The 21,956-nt window shown below is 48.5% G+C and overlaps 1 protein-coding gene across 1 annotated transcript in view; it reads right to left on the bottom strand.

The window, feature by feature from the left end:
• Positions 1 to 6,580: 6,580 nt before the first annotated feature.
• Positions 6,581 to 21,956, bottom strand: part of KIAA0319L (KIAA0319 like) — a 34,445-nt gene continuing 19,069 nt past the window's right edge. The window contains exons 8-21 of the mRNA XM_049821228.1: positions 21,246 to 21,338; positions 20,438 to 20,570; positions 19,095 to 19,323; positions 17,910 to 18,033; positions 17,214 to 17,346; positions 16,122 to 16,270; positions 15,652 to 15,803; positions 15,322 to 15,460; positions 14,838 to 14,997; positions 12,552 to 12,694; positions 11,437 to 11,559; positions 10,808 to 10,898; positions 10,361 to 10,452; positions 6,581 to 8,320 (exon numbers count right to left, since the gene is read on the bottom strand). Of these exons, the coding sequence (XP_049677185.1) occupies positions 8,133 to 8,320; positions 10,361 to 10,452; positions 10,808 to 10,898; positions 11,437 to 11,559; positions 12,552 to 12,694; positions 14,838 to 14,997; positions 15,322 to 15,460; positions 15,652 to 15,803; positions 16,122 to 16,270; positions 17,214 to 17,346; positions 17,910 to 18,033; positions 19,095 to 19,323; positions 20,438 to 20,570; positions 21,246 to 21,338 (1,949 nt within the window). The 3' untranslated portion in view covers positions 6,581 to 8,132. The remainder of the gene's footprint in view (positions 8,321 to 10,360; positions 10,453 to 10,807; positions 10,899 to 11,436; positions 11,560 to 12,551; positions 12,695 to 14,837; positions 14,998 to 15,321; positions 15,461 to 15,651; positions 15,804 to 16,121; positions 16,271 to 17,213; positions 17,347 to 17,909; positions 18,034 to 19,094; positions 19,324 to 20,437; positions 20,571 to 21,245; positions 21,339 to 21,956) is intronic.

Here is a 21,956-nt window from a genome sequence, read left to right as displayed (position 1 = left end):
GCTCCCCCCCGGCTCATCCATGCCTGGCAAACCCACTGCAGCAGCCACTCCAGCCACTGAGCGGCTTAAAAAAATACCAAGAGGCCCAGTGAGGAGGAGGGAGGTGGGTGCAAGGAGAGCGCTGGCAGAGGGTGCCCGGGGGAGCACCCCGGCCCCCCGTCCTGCCGCCCCCTCGCCCGTGGGCATTGCCCGTTTTGGGGCTGCGGGCACGTGGCCCGAGGAGCCCTGGTTCACCCGGCCGCGGTGGTCAGTGCTTCCCCCCACGCGTGTCCAAAATACGATACCGAGATGCCCAGAGTTGGGCTTCCCTTCCCGCCCCATCCCACCGGTGCGGGGCATCCCCTCTTTGCGTGGCCGAGGGTCCCCCGGTTCCCTGGGGAGGGGGCGACCAGCCCCGTTGCGGGGGGTCACCCGCAGGCAGATGGGCCGGGCTCTGCCCCGCTGCGCTGCCCGTGGACCCAAGCACCCACCACCCACCACCCCACTGCAACTGGGACCTACTGGGGGTACCCCATTGCTCCCCCCCCCGCCAACCCCACAGAGAGTTTGCTGCCGTCCCCGCTCCTCCACCGGGGCTGCCCCAAAGCGGTGGGGGGCTGCGGTGACCCCCAGCCCTGGGTCTGCCCCCTCCCTGCCCACGCCGAGCCGCTGCCAGGAGCCAAACGTGGGGGCTGCGAGAGCGGCAGCAGCATCCCCAGCCCGAGCGGGGCTCAGCACCAGCCGGGCTGGCTGAAGGTTAAACGCCGGCAGCGGGGAAAGCCCCGCTGCCTCCCGCAGACCCCGAACCTCTCGTCCCGCATGGCCACTTACGGTCTTGGAGGTGACACCGGCCGGGTACGAGCTTGGTTGGCGGCAGCGGGCTGCGGTGACAACCGGCACGAGCACGCCGCTTCCCCGCTCGCCTTGACTTTGCCACAGGACTCCTCCGGCTCGTCCGCAGGAGCTTGCAGCATCCTCCAGTTCAGCGGGAGAAGTTCCTCGCCAGGGAGGGAGGGAGGGAGGGATTTAAGGCAGACTCTGACTGGGATGCGGACGTCTCCAGGCACAGGTGAAGACCCTCCGCTCGCTGGGAACCCCGCGGCCCCCTTCCTCGTACATCCCATCCCGGGCTCGGTGTCCCGGCACACGGCTCGCGGTGTGCCCTGCTCCAGGGATGCTGCGTGGGTGATGTCTGCTGAAGAAACCCTCTCCCTCCTGGATGAGAGCTGCCACCGGCACGCAGCCAGCCGGCCACCTCTGCCCTCCGCCGCCTGCCCCACGTCCCACGGGTGCCTGGTGGGGGTCCCAGAGCAACACCACGGGGAGACCTGACGTGCTTTGCAGGGCCCAGCAGCAGCCCTGGGGGGCAGCTCAGAGGGCGAAGCGGAGTCTGGGGGGGTGACTGGGAGGGTGAAACCTGTCGCCGCTGCAGCCACAGGGGCTCCCCTGGGCCGGGGGGGGGGGGGGAACCCCATGGGGATGGGGATCCCCGGGCTGTCCCAGGCCACCGGGCTCTGGGTGTCCCCAACACCCACGGAGCGGCTGTTCTAGCATCCGGAGCAGCAGAGCCCAGGGGTACGGGGCTGCTGTGCCCACCCTGGGACCCCGCCGCCCCCGGGCTCCTGCCCGTCCTACCTCTGCCTGCGGAGAGCTGGCGGGGCGAGGGGGACCCCCCGCTCGGGGCTGTGGCGGGGGCAGGATGCCGGGAGACACCTTGTTGGGGTTCCCAAAGGGAAAAGCCAGAAAAAGCAGCGCGGCGTCCCTCCCGCGGCGGTCCCGGCGGCTCCCTGCCTGCCACGACGCCCTCCCCACCCCGGGTGCGCTCTGTTTGCCTGCTATTTTTGGCAGCCTCCTAAGAGCTCCTCTCAGGCTATTAATAATGAGAGTGCGAAATTCGTTTGGCCTCTCCTATATAAGGAAAGGTAGAGGCTTAGAGGCAGCTAAATATACTGGCGCGTGCGGGAGCAAGCGGGGAGGCTTTGGCACCGAGTGTGGAAAAGAGATTGTTTGAACAATGGAAAGATGGACTCACTCGGCGCACGGGGCCCTGCACGGACGGACGGATGGACGGAGGGTGATGGTACCCACGGGCCTGCGCCGCAGCACCTGCATCGCGCCCCGATGTCGCCGGGGCCCTGCTTCTGCAGGACAAGCGGTGGGAGAGGAGAGGAGGTGCCTGCAGCAGGGATGCTGTGCAAAGCCACCGTCCCGAGCCAGCCGTGCTCTCCCCAAAATGCCTATAACTAACCCACCGGGCCAGCAGCGACCCAGGGATGATCGCTGGGTCTGTGCCCAGCCAGGAGGGATGTGCGGGGGTGCCTTTTGTGGGGAGCAGGGTGGGCTGCGGCAGGGCGACCAGTTCCTACTGGGACACAGCCAGCACGGGGTCACTGCTCCAGCTGAGTCCCTGCAAATCCCGGCCTCTCTCAGGGCAGCGACCGAACGCTCCTGCCCCGGCTCTGCCACCCTGGCACAGCCCCGGGGGCAGCTCCCGTGGTCAGGGGCCTTGTTGGGGTGCCAGCAGTGCCACAGTGTCCCCAGGAGCCACCAGCATCCCTGCAGCGCCCTTTGTTTGCAGGGGCTGCCCGCACCCATCATCACAGGGATGCTTAATGAGCACGTATCATTACCGTGACCGTGTCACTCCTGCGGCTGCAGGGGCCCCAGGCGAGGCGTGGGAGCTCCTGTCAGTGTGGCCACGGAGGCTGGGGAGAGCCCAGCTGGAAGAGGTAAAGCAGCAGCAATTCAGGGAATCCTAATGACAGGAAGGCACTGGGGAGCAGTGCCAAATCCACATGGTCGGAGCAAGGACAGCGCAAGCAGAGGGGTGAGAACATGTGCAGAGAGAAAAAAAACCGTGCTCTCTCCCAAGGCTCCAGCAAGAGCCTTTTTCTTTTTTAACTCCTCCTAGCCACAGGCGCTGCTTAAGGAGGGAGAAGCGGAGCCAGGGAGCTCGGCATCGTATTTGCAATTACACTGAGCTCCCTGGCTCGGTCACGGTCTCAGCCTCAGCCGGCTGCAGCACCGCAGTGCCAGTGGCCGCATCCACGCACCCCCTTCCCTGAGGGGCCCCGGGGCTTCCCAGGGCTTCGGAGCCACTGAAATGCCACAGGACCGCCACAGCAGTGGGAGGCAGAGTCCTTAAGCTGCGATCACCGCTGCTCTGCCTGTCCCTGCCCTCCCTCAGCCAGGCAGGGACCTCTTGCCATGTGCGTCCCCCTGCCTCAGTTTCTCAAGCTGTGACATTCCTGCAAACCAAATCGATTTCTCTGGGATTTCTCTCAAATAACCAGCCTGGAGTTGCTCTGAGGGTCCAAACCAGACCCAGCTCCCCCACCCAAGGAGGTGACACAGCCGTAGGCAGGAGCAGCTCTTTGCCCTCGGGGCAGTGGGGAATCCTGGCTCTTCTCTCCCCACCCTGCCCTGGGGCTGGTGCAAGCTTTCCCCCCCCCAGAAGCAGAGCCTCGAGAGCCCACAGCTGGGCGACATGGGGGTCCCTCAGCCATGGCCACCACCTCTGTCCTTTGCCATGAGCAAGCACTTGCTGGGTTTCCTCCCGCACCTCTGCAAGGAGCCAGCAAATGTTAAGTGATGCTGAGCAGACAGCAAATGGAAAGGGCAGCCCTTCGGAGAGCTTCCCACAGGGACAGTTGAGTGAGAAGGAAAAAAAGAAATAGCAGAGCAGGGTGACACAAACCAGAGAGCATGAACACAAGGGGAAGGGAGCCAGCAGGTGAAGGGGCAGCAGGCAGGAGCCTTCTGCTGCTTCAGATTTCCAGAGACAAGGGCTGCTCCCAGCCAGGTTTCTGTTGGGGGACAGTGTGGGGCTACACCTGCCCTGATGCCAGGGAGAGGCGTGCTGCAGCAGCAGCAGCTGTTTGATGCCCAGAAAGGGTTGAGGTGGCTTTATTTTGAAGGCAGCTGCTGCCACGCTTGTAGGCAGAGGCAGTAGGCTGGGGAGCCCAGCAGATTTGGCTTCTTGTGTCCTTAGGTGACATTGAGCAGCATGAACTCCAAGGGCTCCAGCACAACCCATAGACCACGTGAGATGCGAATGGACAGAAGGGCAGCGCTGAAGGTGAGTCTCCTCCCCTCTCTGAAAAATCCACGTCCCGTGGTGCCATCAGGTCCCTTCTGGCTGCCGTGGTGCTAAAGTGTGTTCCCTACAGCAGCCAGCCACAGCGACAGCTGGGCAGCCTTCTTAATCTCCTTCAAGGACTCCACTAATTAATAAGTGTTCCTCTGCTGCATTAGGAGGTACAGTTAGCCCAGGCGTGGGTGCAGCTTGAGCCCCAACACTGCTGCTATTTTGCTTTCCAGTGAAATCAACAGTCAGCTCCTGCCTCAGCGGTCAGGGAACAGCCCTGGGCAGGTCAGGGAACTCCGTACCTGGTCAGCAGAAGACGAGGCATAAGAGCCCTTAGGGGCTTAGGCTGAAAGTTGACTTCAAGTAGCAGAAGCTAATTATGGTTGTTCTAAAGCAGGGGCAGGCAAACAAACCAGGGGCCAAAAGACAAGCACAGGGCCCGTAGCATGAGGCTTGGCATCTCATGAAGGTTGCTGCACTGGTCGCTGAGCAAGGAGCGGACTTGGCTGTCTGTCAAGCAAGCTCTTGGCAGCCCCGATAGCTGCGCTGGCAGCAGAGCCCCACCGCACACTACAGTGGCTGGAGCAAAGGCAGTTCCTTGTCCAGCAGCACCCGGTGAGACCCCGCTGCCAGGCCCTGGGTGAGAGGAACGAGGGAGGACTTCCAATTCTTACACAAAGAGCACAGTGGTCATAGTAGGAACTGTCCCACAGCTGAAACTGGAGAAAGAAGCAAGCTGAGCAGCAGCAAAACATCTTCCCTGTTTATTTGCAAGAAACATTTCGTTTAAAAAAATTACTTTTAGTCTTGATCCAAGTAACACTGCAATCAACAAACATTGTTAAACCAAAGTTCAGACAGGTTGGGCAGCCCCCGCTACAGAGAAGAATGAAGAAAAGATTTAAGAGCAAACTATTTTAAAACTAGAGTGCAACATTTGCCTCAAACATCTTAACCAGTGTTCCAATGTTAAAGAAGAAAACAAAATCAAGTGAAGCTGATGGTTCATATAACAGATGTCTCAGCTTTTAACTTCCACACATGGGTAACTTGTAGCCAGTGTCTCTAATTGTGAAATCATAATGCATAGCAATGCAGAAACCTTCCCGAGCAAGGTCAGCCCCACTCATGGTGCTCGGGTAACAAACCAGCAGCGATATTAGTGGTGCCACAGGGGAGGAGGAAACGGTGGCAAGGGATTTCGAAATAACGCGTTTGCTCTATGTGCACACACCTTGGGAGAGGTCTGCATCAATGGTGCGCTAAAGCAGCCCGTCTGGGCCGGGGGGTTCCTACGCTGGGCCAAGAGTTACTGCCTGGGAAGGTCTCCTCGTGCCCCCATGAGGGCTTCACAGGCCCTCGTGCTCCCATGAGGCCGGGGTGCAGTTGCTGCGTGCCCGTTTCTTGCAGCCCTGCGAGGGCTCAGCGGCACCAAGGGTTAACACGTGGAGCGAGGAAGAACGCCGCACAGCCAGGGAATACTAATGGGAGCCAGAAGTCTAACGGGAGCTTGCGCTATGCTCTGTCACAAACCTGCACTCAGCGATGACAAATGACTAACGAGCCGTCCTAACCGAGCCGCTCAGCGCAGAGGGAATGCCACAGCCCACCGCAAAATCCAGCCTTCACAGGCAGTGCTGCCAGCTGACTACAGCACCCCAACCCAAACGTTTGCTAACCCTCAGTGAAATGTAAAGATAAAATTACCCCAGCTAAACAAAGCTGGTGGTAACAGCTGCACAAATTTTAATTCCCTCTTCTGTAACAAGAAGCCAGGCTTGCTTGAAAGCACGCTCTGTGTCTCCCGAGAGGGGTACCGATCTCTGCAGCAATGAACGCCCGATGGCTGAACCACCGCACACAGCCCCTATCTACCGCAGGGGGGACTTTCCCAGGACAGGCAGGAGCAAGAGGCCCAAAAAGCACAAGCCCCGGGGACCAGAATCAGCGAGAGTCCAACAGCTCTCCTCTGACAGCACAAACCACTTTCAGGCACAGTCCCAGGACCACGTCTGATCCATCCCTGCAGCTTCAAAACCTCATTTTCTTGTAGTCTGTTCATCTTGCATCCAAACGAAGGGAAACGCATCAGAGGGTGGCGTCACCCAAGAGTTAAGCGTCCAGCCATCATACAGCTCACAACAGCAGCTGCAGCCAGCACTGGGCTCTGCCCCTTTGAGGCACAACACGGGAAATATCCTGCTGTCAGCCCTTCCAGTCCCAGTGTGTGGTCCCAGGCGGGCTTGGAGGGAAGGAGCCGTTGGGAGAGCGGGTGCAGGAGCAGCCCGGGAAGGGGAAGCCTGGCTCGGAACAGCGGCTGTGCACGAGACAGATAAGCCGGAGGGTGGCCTGTGCTGTGACGCAGGCAAGCGAGAGGCAAGCCCCGTGCCTGCCACGGAGTCAAGAGGGTATGAGGATAATGCCTCGGTACTCAGGAGAGCAGCAGGCTCCAGTGCTGGTGCCTGAGGAAGACAGCTGATTGCCCAGAAAAATAAACTTAGCAGCAGCCATGACTACATTCAGCGAGGGAACATTCCCTCGCATTCAATAGTGTTTAATCTTCATCTAGCTCAACACAAATCAGTAGTGCAGCAATATAAATACAACCAAGGAGGTTAAAGCCTTTTGGCTTTCATAGCTCAAAAAAAAAAAAGCCAATGAAACAAGTTTCCAGTTTTTAAATTAAACACCAAGAAAGGCAATAAACTGCCCACCCATCCACAGAGGAGCAGTGGCATCCTTCATGCCAGCAAGAGGCTGATTTCTGCCCAAGGACAGGGGGGGCAACTCATGAAAGCAGCACAAGTGAGGTAAAGAAGCGGGTATGGGAAAGGACCACCACACGCCTGCCTCCCAGAGCCCAGGCAGCAGAGACACACAGCTGCTTGCTGCTGGCACTCACCATGCGATGCCCTCGGGTACCGAGAGTTCCCTTTTCCACCAACTAAAGAACACCAAGTGTGTACTTCGCACTGCGTTAGGAGCACGAAGGGCTCTTCAGCCGTAACAAGAGGCCACTAAGCTGCCAGCCAGAGGGAGCAGCCAGCTGCTGGGAACTGAAGATATCAACCCCTGTTTGCCCGGTTTGTGCAAATTTTAGGGAAAAAAAACCAACCCAACAACCCACAGTATATAGCATTCCATAACTGAGATATGGTTAATGTCCAGACTCATGGACGGCTTGGCGACCAACAGAAGGTGCTGGGGCCACTGAACAACATCTCACAGCTTTGGAATTAAGCCAGACATTAGACACAGGTACCAAAGGTGGGTGTCCCCTCCCGGCTCTGGTACCCAGCAGGAGAACTTGCTGCAGGAGGGGGTCTCCTAGCCCAGCCAATTACCACAGACAGGTCAGCTTTTCACATCTGAACAGGCACCATGTCATCAACACTCCCAGGGAGAAGAGCCTGACAGTAATTTAGAATAGCTACAAAACCCTCTCCTACCTGCAAGCTGATGGAGTGTGACCACAGTGTTTAGATTCCCCCTCCTCTACACTCCAAAAGCAGCCAAGTGCATGTGAGAGGACAAGTCTAAATTAAAATAGTGCTTAAACCATTAGGGAAGGTGGGAGTAAAAGAGAAGAAAGCTGTTCGACAGCAAAAGTAGCCCGTGGTAGGCTACTGGAGCCTGAAAGGAGCTCGGAGCACAGCTCAAAGCACAGCCTTGACCTTCCTTCTCTGAGGAGCTCCCAAGGCAAGTGAGCTGCAGGTCCATAGGTGTTTCCTCCACTGCAGTCTGAGGTGGGCTAGGAGGGTCCTGCACATTCACAGTTGCTTCAAGTGGTTCTGTCCTGCCGCTCTCCAGATGCCAGCTCTGTCCTTTTCTGATGCTTCGCCTGGGGTTCACAGTTGCCTTCTCCTCCCTTAGATTCCCCTTGAAGTTCAAATTCAAGTACAACCAGTTTTAACTGAATGAAAAGAAACCCACAAAAACAAAGTTATTTTCTGTGAAATGAGTTAGCAGCGTTGTCCTAATCAAACTGGCCTCCAAAGGCCTTTGTAGGATAGGGACGGGAGTGGCCTTTCCCACTGAGCTCCAGCAAAAGGCCACCTGAGGGGAGCTATAGGATTTCCTCCCTCTGATTCTTGGGTTTGAGCATCACTTGTCCATTGCGCAAGGAGCCATTCTGGCTACGCAGCAGTTTCCCTTTTTCACGGTCAGGCCACGTGAAGATGGCTTCGTCGCTGTCCAGTTCAGACTCCGAGTGCATCAGGCTAGTGTTGAGGACCTGGGCTTTCTGTCTGCCACCTTTGGAGGAGAGAGATTCCCAGGTTAAAAATACTTTTAATACTGGTCAACCACCTCACCTTACTCCACTCCCTCTTTAAGTTTCCTTTTCCTATCATGTCAAAGGGGCAGGCTCATCAGACTTTCCTGTGTCTGTCACTTATTCCCTCAAATGCTGAAGCCAAAGTGATCCTGTTTCAGATACTCTGGCATGACAGAGGTCACACAGACACTTCAAGTAGTGCAAAGCACAACGAACAGGTAGGAAAGCAAATTATGTTACCAGAAGGGGCTAGGAGTATACACGGGAGCTTTGTCTCCCTGACCTTGCTCGGGGCATTGCCTAGAAAGCTCTCTGAGGGCTAACGGCTGTAGTAAAGAGAATATGCAGGTGTGAGAGGGAAGATAGCTGTGTTCTTACTACCCTCCCTACTCCCATCTCTGCTTCTCTTGCCTGCAAGGGAAGAGAGATAAATTAGCGGGCTGAATTTAGATTAATACACAAGGACAGGAGAGACACATTTACTGATATTGTCAGCAAAGGAAATATTTAAATTTAGCTTTTCCTTAATGGGGAAATGCAACATTTCCTCTGTTAGCAGAATGCTCACTGGACATATCTAGCAGGGAAAAAGACTTTAGTCAGCAGCCAGTCTCAGAAGAAGCTAGATGAGTTTAGTTACCAGAAAGCAAATGGTTGAGGCACATTTGCTACAGACTGCAGAACAATGAGCCCTTTCTTTAACAGTGGGGCTCTTCTGCTCGAGGTGACAGATGGTCAGATTAAAGCAGAGTTGGGTGCTGAGGGAGGAAAACACACCCGCTTTTTCTTCAAGGGTATCTGTATTTGTGCAGTTGGGATGGCTGGGTTCTCAGAGGAATTGTCTGATCAGCTCTGTTGCTGCAATGCCCTCCAATGCTGCTGTTAGGCACTGTTCACTTTGCTGGAACACCACTAAATGGGATAATACTAGGATGAGCAGTTATTTTCCACTAGCAAACAAGGATCAGGGACTATCTTCCACACGCAGTTAAAATAACCCCTCCTCTAAACAAAACCAGGATGTACACTCTTATTTGAAACATGTATTTCAGCAGCTGAAGTGCTCCCTGGCATTTGGTGAGGCTGTGCTTTGCACATACATTCCCACATTTCCCTCCTTTCCTGGTCAGTCAGCAGGTGAGCACAGCTCAGTTCAGGTATCAGATACAATCGCAGCAAAAATGCTCCAGCCTGAAATAACTCAATGATCTTTCCAAAGCACCTGACAAGCACTCTCCAGGACAGCAATGCAGGAAAATGCTGGCTAAGAACACTGAAGACAAACGACTGCCCTTCTGGAATGGGCCAACAGGCCTGTAGCCACACAGAGCACTGAGGACTTCATGGGTCTCCCTCCTAAGATAAGCATCTGCTTCCTGGAAAAATTAGAGTATGAGCTAAAGCGTGAAACTTTCAGAGCCTGATGCTCACAAGGGCAAAAATGAATAAATTTAGGAACAAGTCACATGGGGTGGGAGAGTAGGGGGGGGCAGAAATAAACATCGCTCTCTCCAGTCCATGAGTATTTTCAGGTTGCTTTCAAGTGGCCCTTTGCTTACCAGCCAAAGTCGATCAGTTTAGTGAAATGCTTAGTGACACTGAATTCATGTTTGGTGTAGAGCATGGCCAAGGAATTGCACGTTGGCAAGAAGCAAACTACCAGAACCCGGTGGAAAAAAACTTTAGAGCAAGAGAAATTATAGTAAAGACCCAGTTTGGGGCTTCCTGGATCAGACAGGTCTCTGCACAGCTTACACGCATCCACTTACTACTTCTGTGATACGAAGTGGAGACATCAGGACCAGGCCAGTTTCAGTCCCAATTTCTAAATCAAAGCAGTTAGATAACTTGACTAAATACCTTGTATACAGATCTGAAACAAGCTCTTAGATCTTCTGAGACTCGTCTGTCAGTGCCTAACATCGCGTTTGTTTCACTCTGTGATTTTAAGTCCACTGAGGAAGAGTATTCTTAGTCAGCATTCTGGAAACGCTGAGCTCTTCCCTCTCATGTTTTACCTGCTTTGGGATTTGGTTTTAACTCCAGGCTTTCTTGATCCGTTGCATCCAAAATCTTGTATTTGCTTTTTCTTTTGGATTTTCCTTTTCGTCTAAAGGGGAAGAAAAGGAATTAAGAGGCAGTCCATTTCTAAAAAAGCCAGAAGAAAAAACAACTCTGATCTTCAAAGCTAGAGTACTTATTTCAGATTATGTTCATATCACAAAGCAAAACATTAAAAACATTGCTTTAGTTGCACATTTATAGGCTAATCCAAATCTTGCTTCTTAACTAAACCCAGAGCTCTAGGACTTCAATGTTTCACTTGAAACACCAAGTGACAAAAACTAACATCCCAGGGCTAAGCAGATGACCTGCTGGGATGACAGGTTTGAACCTTTCACCTCCTAATGCAGCTACTTGGCTCTGAAGCACTGATACAGTGGGGGTTATGGCCTCAGTCCCACCTCTTGCAACAGCAGATCACCATCCAGGATAAGATTCCAAAGGCAACCACAATGACGAAAGATGCAATGATCACATACAGCACACTCCACTCTGAAAGCAAAACACCCCAGAGATAAAGACGTTTTGGCACCTCATACAGTTGACAGTGTGTGCTTTAGATGACTATTCTTGGGAAAGACAAAGGCAGGCCTGACTCTTTGCAGAATTAGAGGCCAGCAACCATCACTGACAGGACCACTAACTCACCTACAAAAGCCAGAGGCTTGAGATCCAGCATGCGGACTTGCTCCACAATAGCATTTTTCAATGTGTGTTGATTTATAAAATTTGCTTTCCTGTAGCAGGAAAGACTCTGTAGAGGCATGACAGAAAAGAGGTGTGATTTATACACTAAGAATGGACTCAACTCTTTGTCAGTGTTCACTGAGAGGATCTGAAGAGGAGTCACTCCCCTATCAAATATCGCCTGTCTAGAAGGTACGTCTAACGAGACCAGGGCAGGGACTATCTCCTTGCGTGAGCATCACATCAGAGATACTGGGAGAAAGCAGGTACCTGTTACTCTGCCTACTCTGGGTTTCAAACACTGCTTTCCGAAGACGAACAATCCCAGGGAGGTTGCACGTACCACAGTTGCTTTCGCCGTCCCCCATCTGCACCCTGATGAAGTTCTCCATCCAGAAGGGGTCACAGACACAACGCTTGGTGAAGGAGTCACAGCGCCCATGCTCAGAGCAGTTCAGCTGACACGCTAGGGACCAAAATCAGCAAGGTGAACTAAATAACTCGCATGTGAGGCAAAAATGGGACAGTATAGTTCGATACAGCCAACCCCCCATAGGCTCTAACTTGAATCTAGTCACTCTGTAGTTCATCCATAGCTTAGCCATAATTGCAAGCAGTAAGAAGTGCAAATGTAAGCACCCAGGCTTCATGCCAAACTAAGAAGCCCCACCTCACTAAGAACGTAACACACAACATGCTACGAAAAAACATGATTTATTAGGCAAAATTTAACATAGAAGTTATGGTATTTGTGTATTTGTTAAGTAAACGTTTTTAAATAAGGTTTTGATTTTCAAATTCAAACCCAGCCAGCGAGACAGACAAGAAACAAACAGATCCTTTAGAGGGACCAAACAGAACCAAAGACTGGCTTTTGAAGGCCACAAAATCGTAAGATCAGGAAGTCATTAAAATAACAACATAATTCTAGTTTAGAATGTCTAGCTGATCAGCAAATATTCCTCACAGGACGGAGCTCATAGAAGAAAAACAGTGCTAATGTAAAATTGTAAAAAAATGATAGCAGGGAAACATTTCCTTCACTTATGCACGTGCTGCAGAGAAAATGAGTATGTTCACAGCTACCAAGACCTGTAGTTTTATTCTTTTCAGTACGACACTCATTTCATTGGCTGTATTCCATTAAGACTATATTTTAGTGTCTTAAGTATCAATCCGCTTTTGATTTTGTGAATTCTTATCTTCCCAGCAACATTACAAGTAACCATTTATATGAAGCTGAATAGTGAACAGACAGAATCAATTAGTAAATAACTGATTAATATATAGTCTAACAGACTTATTTTTCTGTTTCCCATTTACTAACATATGAAAGCTACTGGAGTGAGTGTATGTGTGTGTGCATGCAGATGTTTTTAAGCACACATGAAGGTCCTTATTCTGGGAGGCATCTGAGAAGGGAAAAGATGTTAGCTTGTACCACAGACTCTTACTTACTGACTGTATTAATTTCTAATGCTCGGAAGATGAGGAAGTCTGACTGTTGTTTCCGTAGTTCATTTTTTAGCGTCCAGGCTACCTCTCGTCCTTTGAATATCTGATGGGGAGGCTGGTTCTGCACAAAAAACACCATCTTCGTGCTGCAAGTCAGACAAAAGTTATTATCTGCTGCTTCTCCAAACATTAGGTAGAGAGCTATTTTCCCCAGTCTATCATTAGAGGGACTTATTTAGAATCCCAAATTTATTGTAAGATTAGACTTCTGGCTCCATCTTGAAAGCAATAAAGGTAGACCCAGTCATACAGTAGAAAACCCCTTCAGGACATCTGATCTATCCATATTTTCAAAGCTAGGGCTGGACTGTTCTTGAGCTTGCTAATGGTTTGCTAATATCAAGCACATCTTTGAACCCCCCCCAAACTTTAAGGTCCCACCATTTTCATAATCTCCTCACTGTGGGATCCTTAGACCTCACTACTACACATGGAACTTGGGGGCTCATTTAACTGCTCACCACAAACCTCCAGCATCAGAGAAGTCAGTAAGGGTTTACTGCCTTTTGCAAAGCTTAGTTTGAATGCGCAGAGCGTTAGAGCCAGAAAAAAGCACAGGTGTAGAGGATACTGTATTCTGCATCTTTTATTGCATTAACTTTATGATAGAAGAACTTGCTCCCCTAGGCTTGCTAGCCTTGCAGAGCTCTGTGTATCCTTCAGATGCATGAAAGGATGCATGGATGTTTCAGATTTATTACCACCAGTGAGCCTATGAGTCAACAGCATATTAGTGAAGCCCTCAGAGTATGTGGAAAAAAACCAGCAGCTGGGGGAAAAAGATCTTTTTTTAAACAGTACAAGTTACTTTGATAGTTGAGGCAAAAATGGGATCTTAAAGCCATCTGTCAGAAAATAATCTCTGCTCTTTTATAACACTTCCCACTCTTTTGTCTACTTAATAAACATATAAACAGATGAAGCAGTAATTACAAGAATCCTTTACTTGCCTTACTCAGTGAAGAACAGTGGCAACTGGCCTGGCCATGGCAGAGATAGAAAGGTATTACAACAGAAAGTGCTGGCTCTTCTGTTCTGAGCTCTTTAGGTTTGCACGGACAATGAATTCTGATTTTACTGCTACAGCAGGCAACATGGACATGAAGGAATCGATACATTACTGAACTCAGGGAAGTCTAAAGTATAACTGCAGATTTATTGCTGACTTGCTGCCTGACTTAAAGCACGGAAAAAGATTTAAGGGACATGCTTAATCTACCTTAAAACTACTCCACTTTTAGTAAAAATTAAGTGCAATATTGCACTTATTTCAACAGATTACTACTCTGCCCTTGGGAAGCTTCATGCTATGCCACTCACATGCATGTTCAGGCATCCTCAAACACACCTACAGTAACGATGGACTGCTGTTAGTATGGAGATATGTGCAGCTGTTGCTGTGACAGTGCTACAGCACCAGCCACTGAAGTTTTCTGCAGAACAGTGAATTTCCCAGACCAGCCATTTCTGCAGAGGTGGAAAGCTGAACTCGACCAGGTACTTTCATGACAAAGCAGCATGGCCAGGATCCAGCTGGGCTGAACCACCCCTTGTGTGACTTGCCGATTACTGTACTTGGAGCTGAGCAACATTGTCCAGGCAGGCAACATGACCCTGGCCTACAGCCCTTCCTATAAGCAAACTTCCACTTGTTTAGAAGAGACCAGCTAACTAGCAATCAAACCCAAGTTCTCCTTATCTCTTCGAACAAAAAATTACATTGGTTTTCAACATTTTATTTTACATTAAATTGAAGCAGTTGTGTAGGCAGTAAAGCTAATATAAAACTACAAAGTTGGCATGCAGGGCTACTGCTAAGGGGATTGCTACAGCACCACCCTTGGTGTGGCATCAGTGTTTTACCAAACCACTCCCGTACCAAGCCCCATTATTTCTCCAGTTATAAATGACAGCTGTAGAACATCCTTCAGATAGTCTTCACAATTTTCAAAACCAAGTAAGATTAGTTCTTATTTCACAGATTTGGGGGGCAAAAACATTTGCAGCAGCAAACAGCTTTTGAGGACAATGCACCATCTCCAGAGGGGAAAGATACCCAAGACCTGCTTGGCAACACACCTTCGCCTACCCGAGCAAGCAGGAATATCAATTTTAAGCAACATCTCCACACATTCCGATTATCCAATCTGCTTCCCAAAAGAAAACAGCCCTTGGTTTACTAAAGCCTCAAGCAATCCCCCTCCATGTACACTCACAGAAGAACCCTACCTTTGTTCAGTGTACGGCTGGATCTTCTGCACAGTAATGTCCGAGTCGAGGACCCCCAACAGAACGCCTATTTGTCGGATGAACATACCCTTCTGCCTCTCAGTCAGCTGGCTGACATTAACATCCAGAATTATCTCCACAAGGTTATTTTTCCTAGGATCTAGTGAGAATGTAGATAATGCAGATCTTTAGCAATTCTTTTTAACAGTCTGGGTACGAGTCAGGTTTCTAGTATCCTTTCAGAATGTTTCTGCTTTGAACACAAAATTACAGAATCTCGACTTTCACAGGTAATGGCAAGCAGTAAGAGTCAGCCCCCCAGAACCACATGAAAACACGATCACATCCTCCAAAACCTTTGACCTTTTATAGTTCTGAGCTGGACTAGACTACACACTTTATCTCAGTACACTGTATCCAAACGAACAGACGGTTTGCTAGTGCACTGTAGGCGAATGTGGTACAGCACAAAACCCAGCCTCACCAGGTTTGACTTCCACTGTGGTCCTTTCCACATCACTCTCTCCTTTAGCATCTGTTACTCTGAGGTGGAATGTGTAGGTCCCTTCTACCAGATTGGACAGGAGAAGTACAGGATGATGGTCTGAATTATTTAAGACTTCCTGGAAGGCAGAGGAAAATAAGTATCAGGAAACAAAAGGATCAAACTAGCACGATATATCATCATACTTAAGGTTATCACTAAAAGGTAACAGGTGCAATGATCAGCTTTACATTTCCTCAGGAGCTGCCAATGCTACCTCTCACTGATTTTTGTGATGCTGCAGACTACCATTTAAAAAAAAAACCTCACCCCAGCTGCAGGGCTCCCCTCATCCCGGGTCCACATGTAGCTGACAATTCCCTTATCATCAGAGGACTTCGATCCATCCAACTCAGCTGTATTTGTGGGCAAGGTGATTACAACATTACCAGCAATCTTTGCAACTGGTGGCTTGTTTATCTCTAATCAAACAGAAAGAAAGCAGTTGGAGAAAGATCTGGTAACACCCAATCAAAAACTACTGCATTAGGTCTCCACTGTAACCCAGAAATCCCTATCTAACCCTGGGGGATGAGAAGGGAAATCACATACTGTGGGATTCAGCTGAAGATACTGTTCCCCCAGAAAAGGTTAAAACCCCGACTTAAGGAGGGCCATTTTGGTGCTATCGACATTATTTTTCACCCATTCCTTACTCTTATTGTGCCTCTGAACACAGGTTTTGCTGAACTGCTCAGAGATAACCTGTCTCGGGCCACTCTGCTCATGGCTGGACATACCTTCTTTGACAATGACGTTGACCGAGCTTTGGCTCTGCAAGTTCCTTTCATCTTTAACTGTTAGAGTAAACTCGTATGTCCCAACTTGAAGGCCTGTTACAGTGGCAATGCTGCTGTTGGCATTCTCCAGCTTGACACCACCTGGGCCCCTAACCAAAGCACAAGAGGATCAGTTTAAATTTTGCATAGACCATGGGAGCTAGCCTCACACCGAACAGGAGGCTCAAGCTCAAGCAGAGTTTACGGGGATGCAAACAGACAGTTGCCTGGAAATACAGAGTCCATGACAAAAAGCAAAATTATTTTCATAGAATCATAGAATGGTTTGGGTTGGAAGGGACCTTAAAGATTGTAATTTTCTCCAGTTATGGCAAGATAATCAGAAGAGGAAGTGCAACATCCAGAACAAAAAGCATAATTTCTGGTGGTTTAGTATTTTGGTTACTTTTAAACCAGGGGAGCACTGATACCAGCATTTAAGTAGGGTTTACAAAAAGTGGTACTTTCAGCAAAATTGGCTTGTGAACTGCACAATAAGCCAATTTTTTTTAAGAACAGGTATACAGCAAAAATAGTTCCTTCATTTATAAGAGCTTTGCACAGACTTTGCATTAGCAAACAGAAAAAGCTACTGCAAGTTGCTCATAGGCTTTTTCCTGAATTCCCTAAACCACTTCAGGGAATTTAGAATCTGAAGGGAAGCATGACAATGAGAAGAACACTGCCTCATTCAAACATACTGAAAAAACGTCAAGTTAGAAGACCCTGCTGTTGTTTGATTACAAGAGTCACTCTCTTCATAAGACCAAGACCACGTGTGAATCAAACATGGTTGGTCTCCTTTACAAGCTACAACCATCCTAAGAATGGGAATCAGGCCTAGCGATGAAGGTAAAGCTATTTCTAATGCTCAAACAAAACTCCACATCTCCCTAGTAAATCATAAATCCTTCTCTCATTGTAGTCACTGGTAAAGCTTATCAGGCCCAATGTGACCAGGATTTAACACAAGGGAGGTATGTGGGGGTGTGTCTTGTTTTAAATGAAAGACCCAGATACTTGCGTAAGAACAGTCCGGAAGATGCTACATACCGTGTTTTTTCCCAAAGAAAAGAGACTATCTTCTGGTCATCTGAGCTCTTGCTGCCATCTAGAGTGGTGCTGTCCACAGGAAGAGTTAACTCTTTATCTGGACCAGCATCTGCCTTTGGGGGTTTATTGTTCTCTGAAAAAGGATGCAATATTTTTTTATACACATGCCATAAAAGGTTGAGCTTAAAACCCCAGCATGAAGAATTTTCCCCATGGTCCCTATTATATTTCTTGCCCACTGTCTCAACCTTGTACTCAGACAAAGTAAGGTTAAAAGCAGTTAAGAGTTCAGATCAGTGTTTCATTCAGACATCTGCAATAAAATGAGAATGAAATCTAGAAGTTCTGATTTTTGCTCTTGTTCTCTAAGTACTACTCCGCTTTTCCTGCTCCTGTCCCATGACCTAGCACTGTGGGTAGAGACAGCTGCTTGGAAATACAATCCTGCCATTATGGTGAGATAACTTCAGTTAGACTACATTGTGTAAAATAAGAGAACAGCCTAGAAAGGTAATATGCCTAGAAACTTTCTTATGTTCATTTATCAGTAATATACCAGCCCAGAACGGTCCTAAATTAAAACAGCTTTTCTGAAAGCAGCACACAGCTACCATAAGGGCTAGAGTATGTCAACAGATTGATGCTCACCTCTAACCCCTGGAATAGAAGTGGCAAAAGCAGCTAAAGGCAGCTTACCTGGCTGGACTATCACAGTGACCTCTGCAGTGGACTGGTGCCCAGCAGAATCAGTCACTATTAGCTGGTAAGTATAATCACCTTCTTGCATTGCAGAGAGCTGCAAGACTGGTGTCCTCACCCCCTTAGAGGAAAAACATATTCATGTATTAAAAACCATCCTTACACAGATGATGATAAACCAGAAGACTCTGCTTCTAAAACAAGTATTATCAGCAGATGCTAGGGGCTTATTACTAACTCTTGCTATGGGGCCAGAAGCCTGTGCCACTTAAGCATGCAAGACACTTACAGCTAAATTTATGCACAGCAACAAGGACACTGTTTTGGAACGTAACAAGCGTAATGCCATATAGGTGTTCAGACCTTCTGAGATTCAATAATTAGCAACTCAAGCAAAACCTCTGGGGAATGCTGTGCAAATCGTACACATTGTGAATCTGATTCATGGCCTTTCTTATTCCATAAATGCGACAGTAGTAATAATCTTTAAAAGAAAGCAAGTTCCAGCTTTTACTGTTTAGGACTGAGGAGAGTCTGGCCAGTATCAAAGTTTAGACTCCAAGGTCCAACTCAAAAGATCCAGACCATTGTGTCCGCCCAGCTTAGGAAACGCACAACCTGGCACAATGGGTTATCCTGTGCATCTAAATGCCATCCTGACTGATAGTTACCTAAAAGATCACACAGTCTGGCTTCCATACCTGCTGATAGCACTTAAGCATCCCTACTATATCATCATTGATTTAGCTATCACTGATGTTCTGAGAAGTCAGCAACTGAACAGAGAAAGAACACACTTCCCTAGCAGCCACATAAGTTAAAGTGAGATACATGGGTGTGACCACGCTGTACTGAGACCTGTTGTATGGGACATCAGAACCCAAAGCCATGAAGTTCCCATCTCTCTCAATCATCTGTTCTTCAGCAGTATTTAAAACTGCATTGCTCAAGAAAGAAAACAGGATGCCAGTGAAAACCTATGGCTAGATCGGTGCACCAGCTCAGCCACTAAGCCAATACCAGCTTCATGGGGATTTAGTTGTAAGTATATATTTAGTTATCGCGTGCTTGCTCTGTACGATTATAGGCAACATTTGCTAACAGTCAATTAAAAATTGTTTGATTATAGAAAAAAAACAGCTAGAGAGTAATCCAGGTTAAGTACCAGCCACCTGCACTGACCTGCATCTCCATCACCTTCCCTTTGCTGTTGGGGCTGAGCAGCCACTCATAGCTGACAATGCTGTGATCATCAGTGCTCTGATTCCCGTAGAGGGTGATGGAGTTCTGAGGCAGGGTGATCACTTGGTTTGGGCCCGCATTTGCCACTGGAGGATAATCCACTGCTTTGTTCACAGTCAAGTTTGCAGTGGTTGAGTTGCTGGCACCATCTGAGTCCACTACTGTTAGACTGAAGAAGGGAAAAAAAAAAAGTGAAAGCAGTGATGAGTCATGATTATCAGAGCTGAATACAAAACACTGACTGGAGTTAACTGAAATGCAAAAGTAGAGTTAGAAAATAAAGATACTTTTAAGGACAGGATAGTAATTTTTTTTCAGAGTGAAAAATACCTATTGTTTGAGGCAACTGTCCTCTTCCTGAATAGAATCTCCCCCCAAATGCCCAATTATCAGCCTCAAAGCGATGCAAGAAATTAAATAGTAACATCCATCTACCAACTAGTTCCAAGATAAAGCTAGTGAAAGATCATCAGCTTTCACGTACACAGTATGGAAAAGACCTCCCCGAGTATGACACTGCCTCCCAATAGGAGGCATTCATTAACATGGACACAGAAGTTCATTACTAATCCACAAGTGGCCTGAACACAGTATGCCTCTTCAGGTAGGCTAGGACCACAAAATAGAACTGCTTTTTGCTAAATCTAGATCTGAAGATTGATCAGATTAGTTCATATACCAACTGCTTAAGACGAAAACTGTTCAGTTATAGGTACTCAGGTTCATTTTATTTTAAATAGATCTGCTGAGGCAGTGCATGGACATCACACCAAAAGGCATACAAAAGGAAAAACATAGAAGTAACATGAAAGTAAAATGAGCTACTATCTATTACTCAGGTATGTGCGTAAAACCATTAGACCTCATTCACTTATCTGGGACAAACACATTGCATTTAAAAACTGGATTTAAAGACTGCATTTCTTCCTAAGCCTTTACCCAAACAGTTTAGATTTGACATTTCAAGAGACATTTTGTAGCGCTGGCAGACGATTTGTTCCCTTCAACCATCATCTTAAAGCAGTGCTACAACTTAAGAATAAAAAGTAGCTTGATAGCTTATCTCTTCTGAAGTGAAAAGCTATGAAACTACCTGAAAGTGTAGGAGTGGAGAGAAAGAGTGTATCACACAATAAGAGTTCTCTCCCTGTTGTTTGTTTTTGTTTGGTTTGTGTTTTGTTGTTGTTTTTTTAAAACCAGACTAACACTTCAGGAATCCAGAAATCTTGTACATTTTACTCTTAATGGATGAGAACTGATCAACTCCTCCAGGTGTAACCTACCTGAATGTGTAATTCCCAGGTACCAGGTTGGTCAGCGTCAATATGGCAGTATCGCTAGAAACCTTCTCCTCCCGCAAAGGACCCTTCAGTTCTTCCCAGTGATAGCTGACAATTTTATCATCATCAGTGCTTTCTGTTTCAATCACACAAGAAAATGCACATACAAGGAGTTGGAAAATGCCGCTTCACAAACCCCAGACATTCAGTCCCCTACTTCAGTACTGGGCTTAGTGGGCAAAGGCATTTTTGGTCCAAGCTCAGAGGTCTCCATCATGCTTAGATACATAAACTGTATGTTCTCTTCTACCCTGTTCATAAGCATACTCAAACACCCTTAATCCCAGGTTTGCTGGGAGAAGACAAAAAAACCCAAAACAAAACACTAACAAAATAATACTAGTTGGGAGTAAGACAACCTGAATATATTTAAAGAAACTCCTGAAAAACTCTAGTGCAGGCCAGGATCAGTAAAGGTGGTACGTTAGCTAACTAATACATTTGAAGCTTAACACAAGAGGCCCGTAATTTTGACTGACAGTAATTTTTTTTATTCTAAGCAGCAACCTCTAGAGCTTTTCCTTTTTTAGGAGATTGGCTCAGGCCAGTGCCCTTCAGAAGGAAACATGGAGAGGTGCTGTCATGTGCATATTCCCCTCTCCTGGCAGGAGAGGCTGATTCTTTTCACTGAAGTGTGTTTGACAGCATCACAGCCAGTTCCTCTTAAACTTTATCCAAAGGGCCAGCCCAGAACCAAACACACAGAAACCAGGCTTGCTAGACTACTGCATATAAAACTGCAGGTACTCACGGCTGCCATCAATAACAGTTGAAATGGTTGGCAGTGAAATCTCCTGGAACTGTGGGGACACGATGGCAACAGGAGGCTGATTCACCCGAGGCTCTGCAACAATAACCGAGCTGTTACAATGACATCTACAGGCAGATCACGACAAAAAGCCCTGGCCAAGGAACTCTGCAAAACTACTCTGCCTTTGTGCGCCTGGAGTAGCAAACAGAATACATATTGCACATCCTCTTCCCAGCCCTATCTACCCCCTCAGCCCTGCAGTTATCAAGTCCAGGAGAGGAGTCCAAAGTGTGGAATTGCTGCGCCACACAGCTCCAAAACAGCCACCGATCAGACTGACTGCAGATAACTGCACAGTCAACAACAGTGATCCATGCTTTCAGCAAGTTATGCACCAATTTGGGGCAACAGTGCTAACCAAAGGGATTTAAAAAAGAAAGGAGGTGAACTGCCACCACACTAGTACTCTGGAAATGTCTGCACTGCATCAGTTGTCCCATACTGGGTCAAGCATTCAAGCACAGACCATTCTAACAGCACAGCACCTACAGCTTCTTGCCGAAATTTGGCTGCTGCTCTGAAAAATGAATGATTTTGTTGCATGCTGCCAGCTGCAGATTCACTGCTTATAAGGAAACGATCGGCAACAGCATCCAGAAGGCCAGCCACACACCCTTGCTAATTTAGGGAGTGCAAGAGCACTTCCTTGCC

Source organism: Accipiter gentilis, chromosome 17, assembly GCF_929443795.1.
Source record: "Accipiter gentilis chromosome 17, bAccGen1.1, whole genome shotgun sequence".
Lineage (NCBI taxonomy): Eukaryota > Metazoa > Chordata > Aves > Accipitriformes > Accipitridae > Astur > Astur gentilis.
Note: the sequence above shows the minus strand (reverse complement) of the source record. Positions and strands in the feature narration are given on the sequence as shown.